The sequence below is a fragment of the Acanthaster planci genome, linkage group LG10 (assembly GCF_054643075.1).
Source record: "Acanthaster planci isolate LZ-2023a linkage group LG10, COTS_SCS, whole genome shotgun sequence".
Classification (NCBI taxonomy): Eukaryota; Metazoa; Echinodermata; class Asteroidea; order Valvatida; family Acanthasteridae; genus Acanthaster; species Acanthaster planci.
In genome coordinates, this window is record NC_141786.1 from 15,087,176 (window position 1) to 15,105,195 (window position 18,020).

The 18,020-nt window shown below is 41.9% G+C and overlaps 1 protein-coding gene across 3 annotated transcripts in view; it reads right to left on the reverse strand.

The window, feature by feature from the left end:
- The window catches only part of LOC110982964 (serine/threonine-protein kinase SIK2-like), a 47,146-nt gene that overhangs the window by 23,062 nt on the left and 6,064 nt on the right, over positions 1–18,020 (reverse strand). For all 3 annotated transcript variants that reach the window (XM_022241794.2, XM_022241793.2, XM_022241792.2), the window contains exons 3-6: positions 9,163–9,279; positions 8,426–8,489; positions 5,060–5,175; positions 3,326–3,496 (exon numbers count right to left, since the gene is read on the reverse strand). In XM_022241794.2, coding sequence (XP_022097486.1) covers positions 3,326–3,496; positions 5,060–5,175; positions 8,426–8,489; positions 9,163–9,279 — 468 coding nt within the window. The remainder of the gene's footprint in view (positions 1–3,325; positions 3,497–5,059; positions 5,176–8,425; positions 8,490–9,162; positions 9,280–18,020) is intronic.

Below are 18,020 nucleotides of genomic sequence, written 5' to 3' on the forward strand. Positions count from 1 at the left end.
ATGTACAAAGACTATGTACATGTACAGTATGTGTGTACCGGATACATGTACATAAATACTTATCATGCTCATATGTACGGCATGCCGTAATGGCTTATAAATTTATACATGTTCACAGTGATTGTTCTCATTAGGAAACATAAAATTACATACTGTACATACTTATCACAGGAAAAAAAAAGCAAAAGTTTTTTTTACATTTTTATATGTACCGGTATACATGTACTCATTATGCAAATTTGTAAAACAAACTCAGAATGCAATTGTTCTGCATGGACAGTGCGCCGTTTCATGCATGAAGGACGGTCCTTCATCCAAATGCACATGTCACTGAGTCCCTTCAAATGCTTCAGGTCAAATCCAAAGAAAGTACCGGGACAATCACACCTTCTCAACAGAAGAGCCTTTTAAATTTATCTCTGGTCATTTCAAGGTAAATGTACAGTACTTGTTAGCATTGCAGATTTGCAGTTTGCACACAGTACATGTGTAACAGGTACTGCAGTGGGTACAGTGCAATGTACATGTACTGTACATGTACATTCGTAACAGCAGTGGAAACATTTCATACCCCCGGTATCTTAGAATGAATAACTTATAAAAATTGTGCATCTGAGCTGTATACAATATGGGTGATTCACAAAAGTGCACCGCCAAGAGTTTGCAATGCGTTGGCCAATCTGTCATTGACGAAATTTGTCGACCCTTTCCAAACGCGCATTAGGTCGACAGATTTCACGCATTGTGATTGGCCAACACGTTGCAAACTCTTGGCGGCGCACTATTGCGAAACGGCTGTATTGTGCATCTGAACACCGAAGGCCAGTAATCCACTACAGTTGCCATTTTCTTTGCTGACTCTTTTTTGTACTCATTTTCCTTTCAAATACTCTAAAAAAATGAAGGCTTGTTTTTTTAAAGGACAAACAAAACAAATGGGTGGGGCCTACCGCTGTGCTACATCTCATGCACTTGTTTTGAATCGGCAAACGCAAACCCACTCCTTCATCCGCCCCCACATCTTTCTATTTCCCCCCCCCAACCTTGCTGTACCCCGAACCACCTTCCATCAGTGTGAGATGGCGAGCCGGCTCCCACAAACACCCTGAAGCCCTCAACGCTCCTCACGCCATATCCCAATGCAGCGCTCGATCAACACACAGTAAAATGTCAACAGTTCATCTGGGTGTGTATCCATGTATTACCTACACCCACTCGTGCAGTTTCTTGGGGATCCATACCCCACACGTACATTGTATAAGTGCCGTGTAAACAAGCCGACTTTCAGCGACATTATCAATTTTGTTTGTCTCTCGAACAAAAGAAATTCACGATTTTACGTCAGCTCGCCACTACACAGAGACTAAAAATAATCTCTTTAAATTTTCAAGTGGTTTTAGAGTAAAGTGAACTCATGGCTGGTTATCAGTTACAGTCTCGCCATTTGAAAGAACTTCTAAACACATCATACATGTATGTACAAACATTTTTAAAATTTGTCCAGGTTTACAGATAACCAGCAAGTATAGTGTGCTTTTTCTTGAGCAAACAAATGAGAATTGGACATTCACCAGTGCTTCTCTTGTCATACATTTTCACCGAACAGGTTCATTTGTACAGTATCTTGATTGTAGTCAACGTTGGTTATAAAGTTGCCTGTTCCAGACCAGATCACATGTACATTTACCGGTACATGTTTGAAAACAAAATGGGAGGAGAATGTGGGGTGGGAGGGCAGCTGAGGAGGATGGGAGGAGCTAGGTCGGTATTTGAAGGCGAGGTCATTCAAGAACAATGAAACCGCACACACGTGCAAGTTAGTGCAAAGCCTGTGTCTGTTGGGCAGACCTGGCACAAGGGTACAGTAATTACTGTTCCAGAATGACCTGGGATGCGCTTCCGTTCTTGGTGTGTACCGTCGGAATGTACCGGTACATGTACCGTACCTGTAGTAAGCTGGCTCATTAGGGTAAGATACCTGTGAAGCATGGACAAGGCTTCAGTCATAAATGATCAGTGTGGCATACCATATAGCCAAGAAAGTCACGAACTGGCTACTTCCTCTCTTTGTAGTTACAATGTAATTTATGTAGGCCCTGTTTTCAATTTCTTTTATTCTGTGCGTCTACACCTGAACATGTGCACCAGTACCGTACTATACCGGTGCAGGCATTTTAAGAAATATCTAAGCAATATGGACCATTAAGCATGCACATTGTACAGTGTGATCGATATTTCAATGTATTCCCTAATGACAAATTATACAGCCTGCCACTGTGCACGTGTGCTTGTTCAGTTTAATACCACACACGTGTACCCCATTACTGTGTTTCGATATCATTGATAATGCTGACAGCTCACCCACCATGGGCCTGACGAGGCTGCGTAAATTGGGCACGCTCAGTGGGATCAATAGTCTCCATTTTGCATGCAGGGCTGACATTTCAGGCCCCATCTGGGTACACACAAGGCTGGTGAAACAGGTACATGTACGGTGCCCTGCACAGTACAAGTGAGCATTACTCATTGCCGGCACACTGTATAGGGCTACCTGTAAGAGCTTTCCAAGTCGATTCTCAGAGAATGAAAGTGCAGACGAATTGAAACAAAGACTTTCTTCTGTACTGTGCTTTTCTATTCAAGGACACGTATAATGTACAGTACCGGTGTGCACACATCAATTAATGCAACTTAAGATTTTAATTTGATAATTAACAATTGTAGAAACAGAACTCCTACATGTAGGCTACATGCACTGTAGTAAAAAAGTGTGAGACTCCTGCCAATGTTTTGTTCCTCCTGTGTTAATAAAGCTTCACATTAATTCTGTGGATTACCCATAAAAAAATATGTAAAACAGTGGATATTTAGCCATTGCTGGCTAAATTTTAATGAATGGTATTTAGCTGGCTATGAGTAGACAGCGCCCTCTTTGATGCATATGTACACACAAGTATAAAGCCTACATGTATAAAGGTTATGACCAGTACATTAAATTCCAACAAAGGTTCAGTGGTGTATTGGATAGTGCACGCATCCTGAGATCACATGATGCACGAGCGCGCAGCTGGGTTCAATCCCCAACTGCAAGTCATCATTTTGTCATCTTAAACCTATTAATATTGTAAATTGACTCAAACATTTACGTAAAATTTTACAAAGTATTAATTTTATTTTTCATTTTTCTTCTCGATTGCAAGTACATGTACCTGTACTCTATTGGACAATGTTACCTAACAAGATTTTTTCATATTTTCCATCCAAAGTCATCGACTCTGCGCAGAAAATCACGCAAAATCGTACTTAGTATATATATAGGACTCACCCAGATGTCGAGCTGTGGCCCACTATATCGCTGCCCTTCGAAGACCTCTGGTGCCGCGTATGGCGGACTGCCGCACCATGTCGCCAGCTGGTCCCCCGGCGTGAAGAAGTTGCTGAACCCAAAGTCGGCGATCTTGATGTTCATGTTGGCATCCAGGAGCAGGTTCTCGGCCTGGTGGGAAGTTACAAGCATTTAGCAGCACTTGGTGATGGTGAGTGTATAACAAAGTCACGGTACATGCACTAACAGAAACTGTCAAAACGAAATTCTGCTCCGAGTGGGGACAAGAGAGGGCATGAACTTCCCATCTAACCTTTGTTATTTGACTCGGAAATATCACTGGAATTGATGTCAAACTATAACTACATGTACATGTATTGTAATTTGCATTAATCCATCACTCCTGGTAATCAGAAAATGTATTCTGCAGTAACAAAGTCACATGTGACAGGGGCACGAAAAAAAATGGACCCCCGAATTACCCATAACTTTAAAGTATGGATTCGGTTGTTCTGATCCCTGTTTTGCCAAGAAGCCAAGGAAATGACAGGAACACATGCTGGTATACAGAACTCCCCCCACCCCCCACATTTGCACATCCAAGAATTTCCAGGGCAACAGGAGTGTTGGGGTCAGCCGGTGCTGGCTTAATATTACAGCGCTGACGTCAAACGGTTCCGGGGATTTTTTCCCCTCATATTTGTTTTGCACCCTGTAGAACATTCTGTAGTTAGTTCAAATTGAGAAAAACAACTTTTGCCACACATTTAACATGTTTATCCTGAGCTATGTTTGACTAGCCCTGGGGGCCTTGATTCTGAAAGATTTGTGGCGCCTGATGAACTGTGCTTTCATTCCACGTTTATTGGACATTGGAAGGGACGTCAAAGGTAAATGGGGCTCACTTGATAAGCACATGTACATTGTACATATGTACTTGTATACATGTATAAAAAATTACCCATACATACATACATGAACATGTACAGTGTATACATGTGAGTCAGGTTATAATGCAAAAATTTGTCCTGGAACCTGTATTTGGGCCAAGAAAGTCCCTTTTTGAGGTTTCTTTAGTCATGGAGTTTTGACAGATTCACATTGGATCTGCAGGGGGCCCATCCGACAGTATTCAGTCGTGGATGTCAAAAAGTATGAGGTCAAATGAAGTTTCCAAAACTACAGAGTATGTGAGTTTGTTTCTGCATTCAATTGGGGACCCTGACCGATAGATGACAATAAGGTCCCCAACTGACAGAAAGTCCCCGATTGACAGCTGTGTACAAAACATATGGGTGGTCTTCTAAAAAAAGTTTAAGTACAAACAAAAGAGGAACAATAGGGGGTCCCCAGATGCAGGCAGTGTCCACAACAGGAAAACCTGGTATACACAAACCCTATCCGTATAGGAAGGTTTTAAGTACAGTATGAGCAAAACGAGGCTGTGAGAGGCACGGTTCCATAAGTGTGCATTAGTAAAACTACTCTCTCCTTTAGATTCACAGCTCATAACTTTATTCGCCTTAACTCGCTAGGGTTTATGTGAATCGTTCTGAAATCGGCATATTTGCCCAAGCAAGTAAATATGTACATGTATACACAAATATGTCTGTTGGTGTACATGTTCATACAGTCAGGTTGAACATGTACAGTGCAATGTGCATGCACAATTGCATGGTCCTCAAGTTAATCCCCCCTCCCTCCATCAGTGCTAACCACGCCCCCTCCACCCACCTTCAGGTCTCGGTGGACCACTCTCCTCTCGTGGCAGTACTGGACAGCATTGACAATCTGCCAGAACTTCTTCCGGGCTTCCTTCTCCGTCATGCGGCCATGGTTGGCAAGGTAATCTGTTGCCGTGAGAACAGGGAAGCGTTAGTGACCAAAAACACGGCAGGGCCGCCATCGCTGCTGTGGCAAGAATATAAGGCTGAAGGAATTGGCCGAGACCTGTCCAACGGAGCCATGGCAACGGTAACTCTGCCTGTCTGAATTCAAGTGGAAAAGGCCGATGCACATCTGAGGAATGTTCTCACAGACAGCTTTTCCCATTCTTATAATGAATAATCGGTAGATCTACCATGCACGTACCGGTAACAGAACATGTAGACGTACATCTATACATGTATCATCATGGAAAATTAAATACTGGTAGATGTATGTATGTATACAGTGCACATGATCTACTGGAAATACACTGTACATCCATGTACATGTAGAGGATGTGCCGTCGCAATCAGGAGGGAGATTGGAGGAAAATTAAATATCCACATCCACAAAATAATCACCAGAGGTTTTGAGGGGCTCCACATCAGCATCTATACCCATTCTATACACTTGTTTCTGATACATGGAATAGAAATCACACACAGTGTTTGAAAAATTCCACAGTACATTTGTGTCTGCCCACTGTATGAAGGCAACCATTGAAGCACCTCCATGGCGGTCTCAGCATTTTCCCAATTGTTGGAAAAATTCCTGAACAAACAGGCGAATCCTGATGAAGAAACTCTGACAAATCTCACAAGTGAGACTTTTAGACTTTTTTTTTGAGTGTGCCAGATCATTTTGCTGATCTGCATCTTTGTTTGTCCCGGTTCCCCGCCCAAGCGTTCATCATGAAATACACAGTAAGGGACCGGTTACAATTTCTTGTAAGTTGGAAATACATGTACCATGACTTCCATGGAAATTTTAAAAAGTAAACCTTGTAGTGTCTTGCAGGGAAATATATTTGTAGATAATTGCAAAATTTCATGGAAATAAAATTAATGCTTCGTTGTCAGAGAAGATTTCATAAAAAAGAAATATGCATGAACGCGAGAGCATTTGGAACCAAATTTTCTGGGGAGCCAAACTTAAACTTGTTTTGGGGGACATCAAGGTTTTGGAATTTGTTGATGTTATCTTTTATGGCCTTTCTGGGGAGTGAGGCTATCCCCCCCGGTAACCCCCGGGTTGCCGGTACATTTGGGGGCTTTTCACATTTTTTATGAAGGAATGGAAAGAGAACAGACAAAAATTTCCCTTTCTCTAATTGCCTGTTTTTGTTTTTTTTTAAATTATTTTTGCATTTTTTTTAGGGGGGAGGCATGGCTGCCATCGTCCCGCCATTCGCCATTGCACACACGTACATGGGTAGAACGTAACATGCAACATTTCTTATCCATAAAATGAAATTCCAAATGGACAGGAAGTACTTTACGCGAGAGAGCTACGGAGAAAAAAAAGAGGATATCCCAGCTGCAGCCTCTTTTGATGCGTTAAGCAGGCCAAGTCTGAAAAACCCATTTCTCAGATTCCTACCAAATTACGCGGTAGATTCCAGGCGCGCCGCCGTGCCCCTTGTGCATTGTGCATGTACGCCATCGCTGAGGGAACCATCTCCCCCTCCCCATCAACATGAACAAGATATGATCCCTCGCCATATCCGGTCTGCAGTAAATGGCCAACCCCTGAAAAAAAAAGATGTTTAGCATTCCTGTCTGAATTGACGGAAATTCACGGAACGGAAGGGTCGGTGTGGCTTTGCAGCGGCAATATACCAGCCGATGACGCAAAACTTGCCAGGGTTTCATCCGGGAAAGAAATTTGAAGTATTCTGCAGGGCTGCCTTGCATACATGTACATTGTATATGTACATGTACATGTGCCAAAGTGCGGTCCACAGACTGACCATGAAAGATATAAATGTACACCTTGTGTGATGACTTTTGGGACACCAGACTATTTTACTATTTATAAAGTACTGCATGCTTGCATGCGAATGTGTGCATGTACATTTACAATGTACATGTATGTATTTTATGTACACATCCATACCATGTCAGTGGTATGCACTGAGTGACGCACAGCAGTGGTAAAATATTTAAATAATTTTTCATTAATTGCCAATTATTATTATCATTTTATTTGTCATCATCACACAGGACAATACAAAAATACACAAGATGACAGGAGGTGAGAAAGTGAACCTAATCATTATTGCCAGCAGGCACACAGCCCCAAACGACAACCAAAAAGACAAAGGCAATACAATAAAAAGCAGACAGATCGATGTGCATCTATACAACATGTTAAAGCCAAACCCAATAGGGAGAAGCAGTTAGAAATTTAAAGGGTCATTAAAAAGTTTAAAAGGGGGTGAACAACACAGTGTGAAATTGAATCATTCTGACAAAATGCACTCTACAGGTTAAGATATTAGCCGTGTTCGAAGGAACTTAAAACTTTGTTTGGAAAATATGTCCAACTCAGAAATACTGCGCCAATATTGACCATGTTAACCACAGAAAAATGTCAAGTGAATTGTTCAACTGTGAAACTGTCGTCAGGCTTCAGGAGATTTCAACGCAAAACAACACTTCTCTGTTTTGTCCTTTTAATTGGAGGGAAGACTGGCTGGTAAGTACAGGTGGATGATTTATGTTTACGACTGCATTAACAACGTCATGCATGCATTCATGTATAGTGCACAGTTACACGTGTACATATATTGGGTATTGTCAGTGGAAAATTGAATGGAAAGCCATCGTACATGTACCATCATCAGTAAATAAACATTCGGCTGAATTTCTTGTTTTTCAAAGTGATCCTTCTTTGTCACTAAAAAAAACCCCCAGGTTTACACGTATGGGTATCATGTACATGTACATCAGACATGTACAGTAATCAGGTATATGTAATATGGCTCATAATTCTTCAGTATGGTTTTGGTATTATGGGTCACATAATGAACCATTCAGAGCATGCCAGTAAAGTAGATAAAGCACTTCTTATGCTGTAAACAACTTGATAAAAACTACAGTACTGTTAAACCTTAAAAAGGTCTCTCTGACTTTACAGATTACCGGTGCCTTGTAATGACAGGAACGTTGCATTACCAGGAAAGAAAACAACGAAGAACAAAGACTACTAGGGACCTAGAAATTCCCTTGTTATGAAAAGAATGTTGTACTAACAATGATACGAGGTTCGGCTGTACTGGTATTTCCCCTCGATAGTCAAACATATCAGTGTGTTACAACATACTGTGCACTTTCTCAAATTTGAGATGTCTTTCAGACAAACTTCCCCTCACCGCACAATAAAATTACTCACCGAACATTTCGCCGTTGCTAGCGTACTCTGAGACGAGGTATAACATGCTTTTGGTCTCCATGACCTGTTGTAAACAAGAGAACAAAAACAACATGAAACAAGTTCTGTGTTTAGAGTCTCACCTTGAAATCAATTTCACTTGGCTGAAGTACATGTACAGTGTCTATAAAGACCACAAACTACATGTACCATTGATGCGAATGTCAATTGACAGTACAGTACTCACAACGGCAGTACAGTTTCACTGTCTCAGCACTCTACTGACAGTCAACTTTATTTTGGGGAAATAACACTGACGTACCGCTATAACACACTTTTTTGTGGGAGGATGCAATGTTTGGTGATGTTTGATTCCCACTACAGGTCACAATAGCATGAGCCATCGAACTATTGGGAGCCCTGAGTCGGACCAACTAAGAGAGGGCACAAGCTTCCTGTCAACGAAGGCTCCTTTGGTGGGAACTGCAATTCCCTGGTTTATGAACGACTGTGAAATGCACGCGTTACGGTCGCTCCCGACCCATATGGCTCTTTTCAACAGATGGGGGGGTGCATCTACTCAAGGTGGATGAAGTCAGCAATAAGTCATGAACGTACTGTATATGTACTTGCATTGTACGTCATGTACGTGAGGACTAAAAGTTTGAAAGTCCCAACTACACCGGTACTGGTATGCTACCGGTATAGGCACGGCCAATGCAAGATGTTATACAACTAATCACCTCCAAGGCTCTCACCTGGTAAAGTTTGATGATGTGTGGGTTGTTCAACATTTTCATAATTGCCACCTCCCGGTACACCTTCTGCAGGTTGGCCTCGTCTAACCTGGACTTGTCGATTATTTTTATTGCGACCTGTACCGGACAAAAGTAAACACGAATTGCAAGGTGTCTTGTGACGAAGGTCTGACAACAAATTGACTTGAACGGAAGTGAAGAACTTGAAGAATGATGCTAGCAGCACCAGCTGTGCAGCCCATGCAGGTTTGAATCCCTGGTCGTCAGGTTGACATGGATTAATTGGGTACTACGGTACCTGATTCCGTGGGTTTGCCTGCGGAATATCTGTCTAGGGTACCACTAATTTCCACTAATGGGTCATTAGGGAGACATTCCCATAAGAACATGCACAAAATTTTTCCCACTTTGCTGTCCCATAATTCAATATTCCCTAATCTGATCTGAACCAAACTTTGTATGTTTTCATTTAAGGCCCTAAACTATCATCTCTCAAAATATGGACAGTAAAATTCGGCCTCCTTCTGGTAGTTTGAAAATAGGGAGACACTGAAATGTCTCCCTAAAAGCCAATGTCTCCCTAATGCTAAAAAATTTACCACAAAATGTCTCCCAAATGACCTATTTGTAAATATAATTGAACATTTATAATGCGCCGTTTCCATAAAAATGATCAACGGCGCAGTACAAGTTAACGTAAAAAAAAACTCATTTAAGAAATGAAAGGATAAGGATAAATGAATAAGGATAAATGAATGATTGTCACCGCGCTAGTACCCAAACCACAGTATGGGGATACGTCTGCCCTGCCAACAGGGAGAACCTAACCCTGCTGGCATCGGTGATGTCTCGATCTTTTCCGGGGACAGACGCCTCTAACCCTACCTACGATAAAAGAAAAGTAATTATACCAGACACGGTGACACTAAAATAACGAATCACAGCTAAACCTACGTTAAACTCAAAAATAATAATAACCCTACTAGATAAATTAACTAAAATCACGATTCTTGCAGTGCAATATATCTCTGTACAAATGAATACAGGGATTTGTTTATAACTGATAGGGATTTTAAATTGCCCCCGTTCAATAAATAAATAACATTGGGTTTGTGAATTATTTATTCTCAGATTACCGGCACATCCTACAGGTAAATGTGTAACTGTATATCTCTACACATGTACCACACTCATTCCACTATAGAGCACAATTATTTCTGTCATATCCACTCCATGTGGGAACAAGCAATCCCACATGGTAGCAACAGTGGTCCTTTGTTGGGAACTCATGGCGTGCCAGCATAGATTAATGAACCTTTGGCATCGGACATTCTGAGTTCTTGTGACCAAGTGCTGTCATGTTGGAATACGGTTTATTGAACAAACATGATGTCCGTGAGTGCGCTGAAGCACCCGAAGGAAACGATTCCCAAAAACCGTCTCTTTTTTGCCAATAAAGGGGCTTCAATTCAGGGCAAATTAATCCCAATTTTACAAAGTTCTCAGAAATGAGGGAGGTATGATACATATTCATGTAACTGGCACATCATGGGACCCTAATAAGCCACCCACACTAGAGTATTAGGCTGCATCTGAATCTCTTGTCTAGAGCTAGGTCTTGGTATTCGCTCCATTGGAAATGCACAGAGACGCGCAGACAATAGACCGTAGCCGTAGCTCTGGAAGCCCGTTTCGGACACGGCCTTTCTCTACTACCAGTAATGTATAATGCACACATGGCATTTCAACACTACAATTCCCTGCAGAGCTCTGTGGAATACCATGGTTTGACTACCACAGCTGTGGTGGGCGGGACGGACGCATGCTTATATGTGCATAAGAACCTGACTGAATAAGGAATGACAGCTACCGGTGTTACGGAGTTCATGAATATTCAACCAAATCTGTGACAGCGTCACCGCTTGTACTGCACACGGTCTTCGCCAAAAAGTCAAGAAGGGATGACACCAACTCAAAGGTCACACGTGCACAACAGGAACACACATGTGCGCTGTGTATGATGTCGTAAGTCTGATCTGGTTATTACATGTACGTCCTCCAGAGTTCTGACCGTAAAAAGCGGACATGACGACAATGCCCACGGATGCATAACCTGTACATATAAATCAACCAGAAAGGTCCTTCAAGCAGCCAGGTGCGCCAAGGGGAAGAATTCTGGGAATCTCAGCAGTTGTCGCTGTACACGTAGGATATTGATTGCTGTGAATTGTTTTTCACCCTGCAGTACACGCAGATGAGACAGTCTCCATATACATGTATGAGGGAAGGGAGAAACATGTACTGGTACATGTCTGCTGTAGATGTCCCGTTGCAGGTGGAGAAGGTAGCAACTCCATGGCCTTTGATAAGCAATCGCTTTTTACATGTACTGTACATACAAGCATGTACATGTATTCATGTACCGTATGGTACATGTACATGTATGTGCCTTTACATGTGAACGATATCAATGTTGTCTGTACTGTGACTGTTTTATTTAAAAGTTTTCACGGTGGTCAAACTACATGTACATGTATGTCATACCGTACCTCAAGGGAGAACCCGCTATTATTCATACATAAGTACATGTACATGTAAAGCACCTGATCACAAGGCAATTGGGTACCATCAGCTCCCAAGAGTGTAAAAAAACTCATTGACCACTATCATGTCAAACATGTATACACATGACTTGCATCAACAGAAAATTTTCTAAATGACAAAAGTATGATCACAGCGGCCATTTTTCATTTGTCGTGGGCTGTTTTAATTGTTTGTGCTTTTAAATTTTAAAATTTGCTGTTCTGGTGGTAGCAAAAAAAGTTAAGTCCTCCTTTTGAGCCTAATCCTTTAATAATTTTACGGGCTCTAAAGTACCGCGTATTGGTACTAGTATGTACAGTACATGTACTAAACAGGTACATGTACATGTGTACATGACTGCATTGCCTCTTAGACTGTGCCAAATGCTTATGGGACACTGTAGAAATACATGTACATGTACATATACTCCACAGGATCGATGAAAGTGCCATGCAGGCAACACTTTTGGTTTATGCATGGAGAAATGTGTTTTATTTCTCCATGGTTTATGTCTGAATTGCTCCCCAAACTTCTGAATCAGGCACAGAAATACTCGGTACGGGCACATCTACAAGTACATAGGACTGTATCCATGTACAATGTATGTTGGTATAAACATGTAATTGCAGGAGGGTTGGAATGTGGAATATATGCCATATGTACCCAGTAACCGCTTGGTATGCAATCAAATGGCATGGGCAATCCATCATTAGTGTGTTTCAAGGGCGTTCAATGGATTCTGGAAAATGTGGGAGGGGAAAGTTAACCTTGATCAGAACAAAACAAGAAGCCCTAGATGGGCATCGGGTCCAGGGCTCACTTTACCCCACAAAAATCTGGGATACCGGCACATGCACAATATGTACCAGGTACTCTGCATGTGGTGCTACATGTACATTGTATCTGAGACAATTTCTGACATGTTAAATGGTTTTTATACGGGTGCAACACTTGTGCAAGAGTTACATGCATTTCATTTTCAAATACCGGTAAGCCTCTTACAAAATTGTGTGTGTGAGTTTGTTACTGCATTCAATTGGGGACCTTGAACAATAGAGGACAATAAGGTCCCCGATTGACAGAGGGTCCCCGATTGACAACTGTGTACAAAACATATGGGTGGTCTTAGAAAAAAGTTAAAGTACAAACAAAAGAGGAACAATAGGGGGTCCCCAGTTGCAGGCAAATACACACTTGTGTGTGTGGGAGGGGACCCAAACCACATAATCCCTTCTATAAAAAAGGAGGGGGGAGAGGGGATGTTCCCCCGCCCCCCCCGCCCTTCACATCCTCCATCAATTGACACTCACGGTGTGTTGTGATCTGACAGCAGAAATCTAGTTTTTCCTTTACTGCATTGATATTTATCCTGCTTGTCTACATTGTGCTTATGAGAATGACTTGCACACACTAGACTCTTGGAAATCTTTCAAACTTCAATCCAAGTGCAAGGGTCAATCTTGAGCATAATTATTGTGTGATAAAATTTACCGGTCGGTAACTCTCAAAGAATGGCGAGTGAAGTGTACACATCTGAGTAATGTTTTGACCAAATGAGGAACTTTACAGTTCATCATGTATATACAGTGTATGGTTCATAGGAGACAAACACAGAAACTATTTATAAGTACATTATGAACTTGTATCATGCAGACTGTGCACATGGGTGATCTACAATACATGTACATGGTGTCGCTTTTCTGGTGCTTGAAATATGCTCATACATGTAAATACATACATTTTGACATGCTGTTTTATGACATGAATTGTACGTGTACATGTATACATACAATGTATGTAAGCTACATGTACACAGGTACAGTACAGTAGTGTACATGTACAGCTACATGTACATGTACAGACATGTACAGGTGCGTGTGTGTACACATTGTTAGCAATTATTACATGTACACTGTTTATCTTTCCAGTTCAACTGTTTACAGACTTGTTTCCAGACATATCAACAGGCTTTCTATCTTTGCACAAAATTACTGTGCGTAAACATGAACCAAGATTAGCAAACATCAGTGACGTCAACTTCAAATAATAAATCGAAAATTAAATACAAAAGCACATTAAAAAAAAGGAATACTCATACATGTACCAGTATGTCTGAAATTTTGCGTTAAATGAAACAAGTTCTACATGTAGCTTGGAAGGCAAATTTGGATTTATTCCACCGCATTATTTGTGCACCGTTATGAGTGACGAGATGAGACCCCATCTACACGTACAGCACGAAAGTACCGGTACACTGTGTAAGGAAGCAAGTGACTTAAACTCACAGTAGAGGAAACTCATGAACCAAAGTAAAACTCTTGATGATCAGTATTGAGAATCAAATAGGGACAGCAACTTGAGACTTCAACTAAAACTCAAAGAACCTACATTTTGCATAGTACATGTATGTACATGTACAGTATTCATCTCGTACCACGCCGGTAAGGCTCACAATCACGGACAGGGACATGTACCGTACACCATGTGTAGTATCTGAGACCTTGATGTCCGAGACCAAGACCGAGACCAGCACGTTCAAGACCGAGACCAACCCTCCCGAGACCAAGACCGAGACCACAAAAAAGGTCTCGAGACGGTCTGGAGACCGAGGCCAAGTCTCGAGACCTACAATGTACAGGCTACAACACCGATGTACAGCCAGTAGTGATTCAACCGCATTGGACATGTAGCTCGATAGTGTGAGTGACTGTCGGAGATTCAGTTTTGAACTATGCTGCAGAATGTTCCTATAGTCTGACGTCCTTCCAATGGCTCTATCAGAGTAGATTTTAACTTGTGAGGACTTCTCTACAAAAATGGGACAAGTACATGTACCAGAACCTGCCAATATTGTTGCACATACTGTACATGTACAAGGCAAACACGTTATGTTCCACTTCAAAATTCAACAGAAACATGCATGGTTTGTGTGTTTAACACAATGCAGCTTAATTACTTCCACTCTCAAATTACAGTATTCCTGTAAAGTGTACACATTGTACAAACAGCTTAATCTGTCAACAGAATTGCTTTTTCATTTCCTGTTTGGTCAATTATTGCCTTCCTTATCTGCCATGTACATGTAATTACACACATTTAGTACATTGCAGAGATCTATGCTGGCGAGCTGTGTTTACTGCTGCGGTGTGGGATATGGCAATTTTATACACCCAAGGGAACATGCCTAGCAAAGTTGAGGGTGCCATGCATGTGGCACAAAACACAGTTGGCTGAGGTTTTTACCTTTTTTAGCCATGCCAGGAGCATTCCATGTGTGCACACGTATGTCCATACATATATGTACATGTACATGTATACTACACTGTACATACATGTACATGTGTATATGTACATGTACATGTACGTGTACATGTAGCAGTCATCTTTTTAACAGTGTAGAGGCCATAACTACAGTATATACATGTAGGCTATAGTCTGCGACCAAAAAAAGGATTTCTGTTTTCAATTAAAATCAGTACTGTCCATTATCCACCCCATAACCCCCTACGGTACGTGTACATGTGTATGTGAAGTCATATTGCGGTCAGGGGATCGAAACTGACAGGCAAATTATGTTCTGTTGATTTTCTGACTGCAAAATACAGTAATTGACTTTGTGAGAAAAATACATCCATGGATACGGATAATGTGCACTAGTGTTTCATTCAAATGAGGCCCTAGAGCTCCTGCCTACATGGACTGTATACAGGACTAAATTGGCTTTAGATATTGAAACACAAGCTTAGAGAAATTATTGACACTGCTGTTTTGGGTTGTAAAAATATCACCCCCCCTCCCATGTTGTGTCTCGTAACTCAAAAACATCAGTCAAGGCAAGTTCGTACCAGGAACTCAAGAAACTCAAACAAAAACATGCATTGTAGAGGCATGAGATACATGTAAGAACTTGCCTGTAAGATGGCTACCAGGCAAAGCCTCTATTAAACCTCAACAGCCCTGAAAAAGGGATTTTGAGTTAACTGCTCTCAACATGCCATACATCCAAGCAAGTGCCCAATGTACAAGTACATGCATGTACATGTATGCATACAATGTACCGGTACATGTACATGTACATACGTGTACGAGTAAGTGGCCAAATTGCCAAATTATACAATGTTGTACAGTTGTGTCTAGTGACAAAGAGGGCTGGAGTTGTCCCAAGTATAAAAACTCTGGGCAACAGCATAACCGGGGAAAATCTTGAGAAGAACGACAGATTCAACCTTGAACTTAAAGGCTTCAAAAATTCCAGCAGTATCTCATCAACACTAAAGGTACACTATGGTACCGGTACCAGAATACTGTACATATATTGTACTGGTATATCCGTGCATGTTACCGGTCCATGTGCAGTACAACTGCGCACGTGTGAAGCCCAACAACCTTAACATACTTCTCTTCCCGAGGTCCAAAAGTAAACACCCTTACACGCACGTCCACGTCGGCTATCACGTCACCCGCTGCCATATGTTTTGGGCCCGTGATTCACAGCGGACTCTGTGTGCCGATGACGATAAGGGCTGCTGAAAATTAATCAGCTTGCGTACACACTGGTGCACTCCAGCGGAGATGATGTCATATACCAGCACATGTGAGTGTTGAATGGCAGCGGGGCGGGGAGGAGGACAGTCCTCATATTCAGAGCAGATGTACAAGAACGCGTGAGCTGACGATGGAATGGACAGTGTGACTGGATCACGGGGGGGGGGGGGTTATCTCACTGTTTGTCATACTTTGCACAGGTACCGGTCGTTCAGTTATTTCTTTGTGTGTACCGTACCTGTATATATACATGTGTGCACCGGTATGCTGGTACCGGGCTACATGCACATGAACCAGTATTTCCATGCACACATTATGCACATACATGTTGTAATGTACCGTACATGTACATGTGTACGGTACATGTAAACATACATGTACATATACTATATGTACATGTATGGTCTGTCTTACATTTTGACAAAAGATGTCTGACATTGAAGTTTACCATACAGTGTGCAAGTTCACACTGAGCTTGACTTGCCTGGTTCTGAGAAGAACCAGTTGTTTTGACTTCAACTGACAGTTCCAACAAGGTGCTCTGTGTTCATCATCCAGAGATCTGCCAGCAGTGTACCGGTACTTGTTTTGTGGTACAGTTTACCTTCCCACAATGCCATGTTGTTTTTACACATACCAGGGGAAAAGTTGACCATGTCACATAAACCGATGGGTGATGGGCTAACCTGGCAAAACGAAAGTGATCAATACTTCTGTAGAGACAACCTCATGGAGGCGTGTATGTACATACACATGTACATGTATGTTACTGCTCTAGCAGCAAGGTCGGTTTGAGATCTCTTTCATTCTGTACTTCTGTGCACATCATACATGTGCATACAAGTACTGTAGGATACCCTTCCTCAACTTTCCACAACATCATTTCCCCTTCTGAAAAGCATGCAGCCTAAGGCCTTTGCTGCCACTCCAAAAATCTTGGCAACACTGGGCTGCAACACTGAACTGATGCCAACTACATGTACACACGTACATGTGCAGTACAGCATGACGCATGCATGCCTTTGGGTGAGCCATCAGTCCGGCCGGTGTGATGTCACTGAACCGCTTGTTTCCACAGACGTTAATCAGATGGTGGCGGTTTCCTGACAGCACGTCAGAAGAATTAGGATGTGAGGCAAACAGAGGAAACCAGTCGGATTTTTGGAATTCCTGGCCGGGCGCCCCCATGTGGCAACTCATGCAAAGCATAGGGAGACAATCTCGGTAGGCGCAAGAGCGAAGGGCAAGAGAAGTGACTTCCTCATGTGTCATGTAACATACACATGTGTTGTGACAATTAAGAGTCAAGTCCATGGCATATTATTGATTGCAGATGTTGACAAAGATCATCACGTGTCGTGTTTATTGAATTCTTTTTCCGTTTTTCAAACAAGAGACGTGTCAGCAATTTTGTTGGCATTCAAACCAAACTCCTTTGACATTTCTTTCCACCAATTAACCTTCGTCCGTGTCCTCCAAACTCATAAATGGGCAGGAAAACCAACGGCACAGTGGGTGTGCACGGTGGAATGTATACCACTGTATGAAAGTGTACCGATATCTGATCCCCTGGTGGATTGTGAGGTACATGCATGTATGTAGGTTTACCTGTATGACCAGTATACATGTAGAGGATGACCAGTCTGAGTATTAATACTTGATGGAAACTGACATCAACTTATGTACATCATACATGTCACAAGGGAGTGTTATTGAACACCGGTATATGT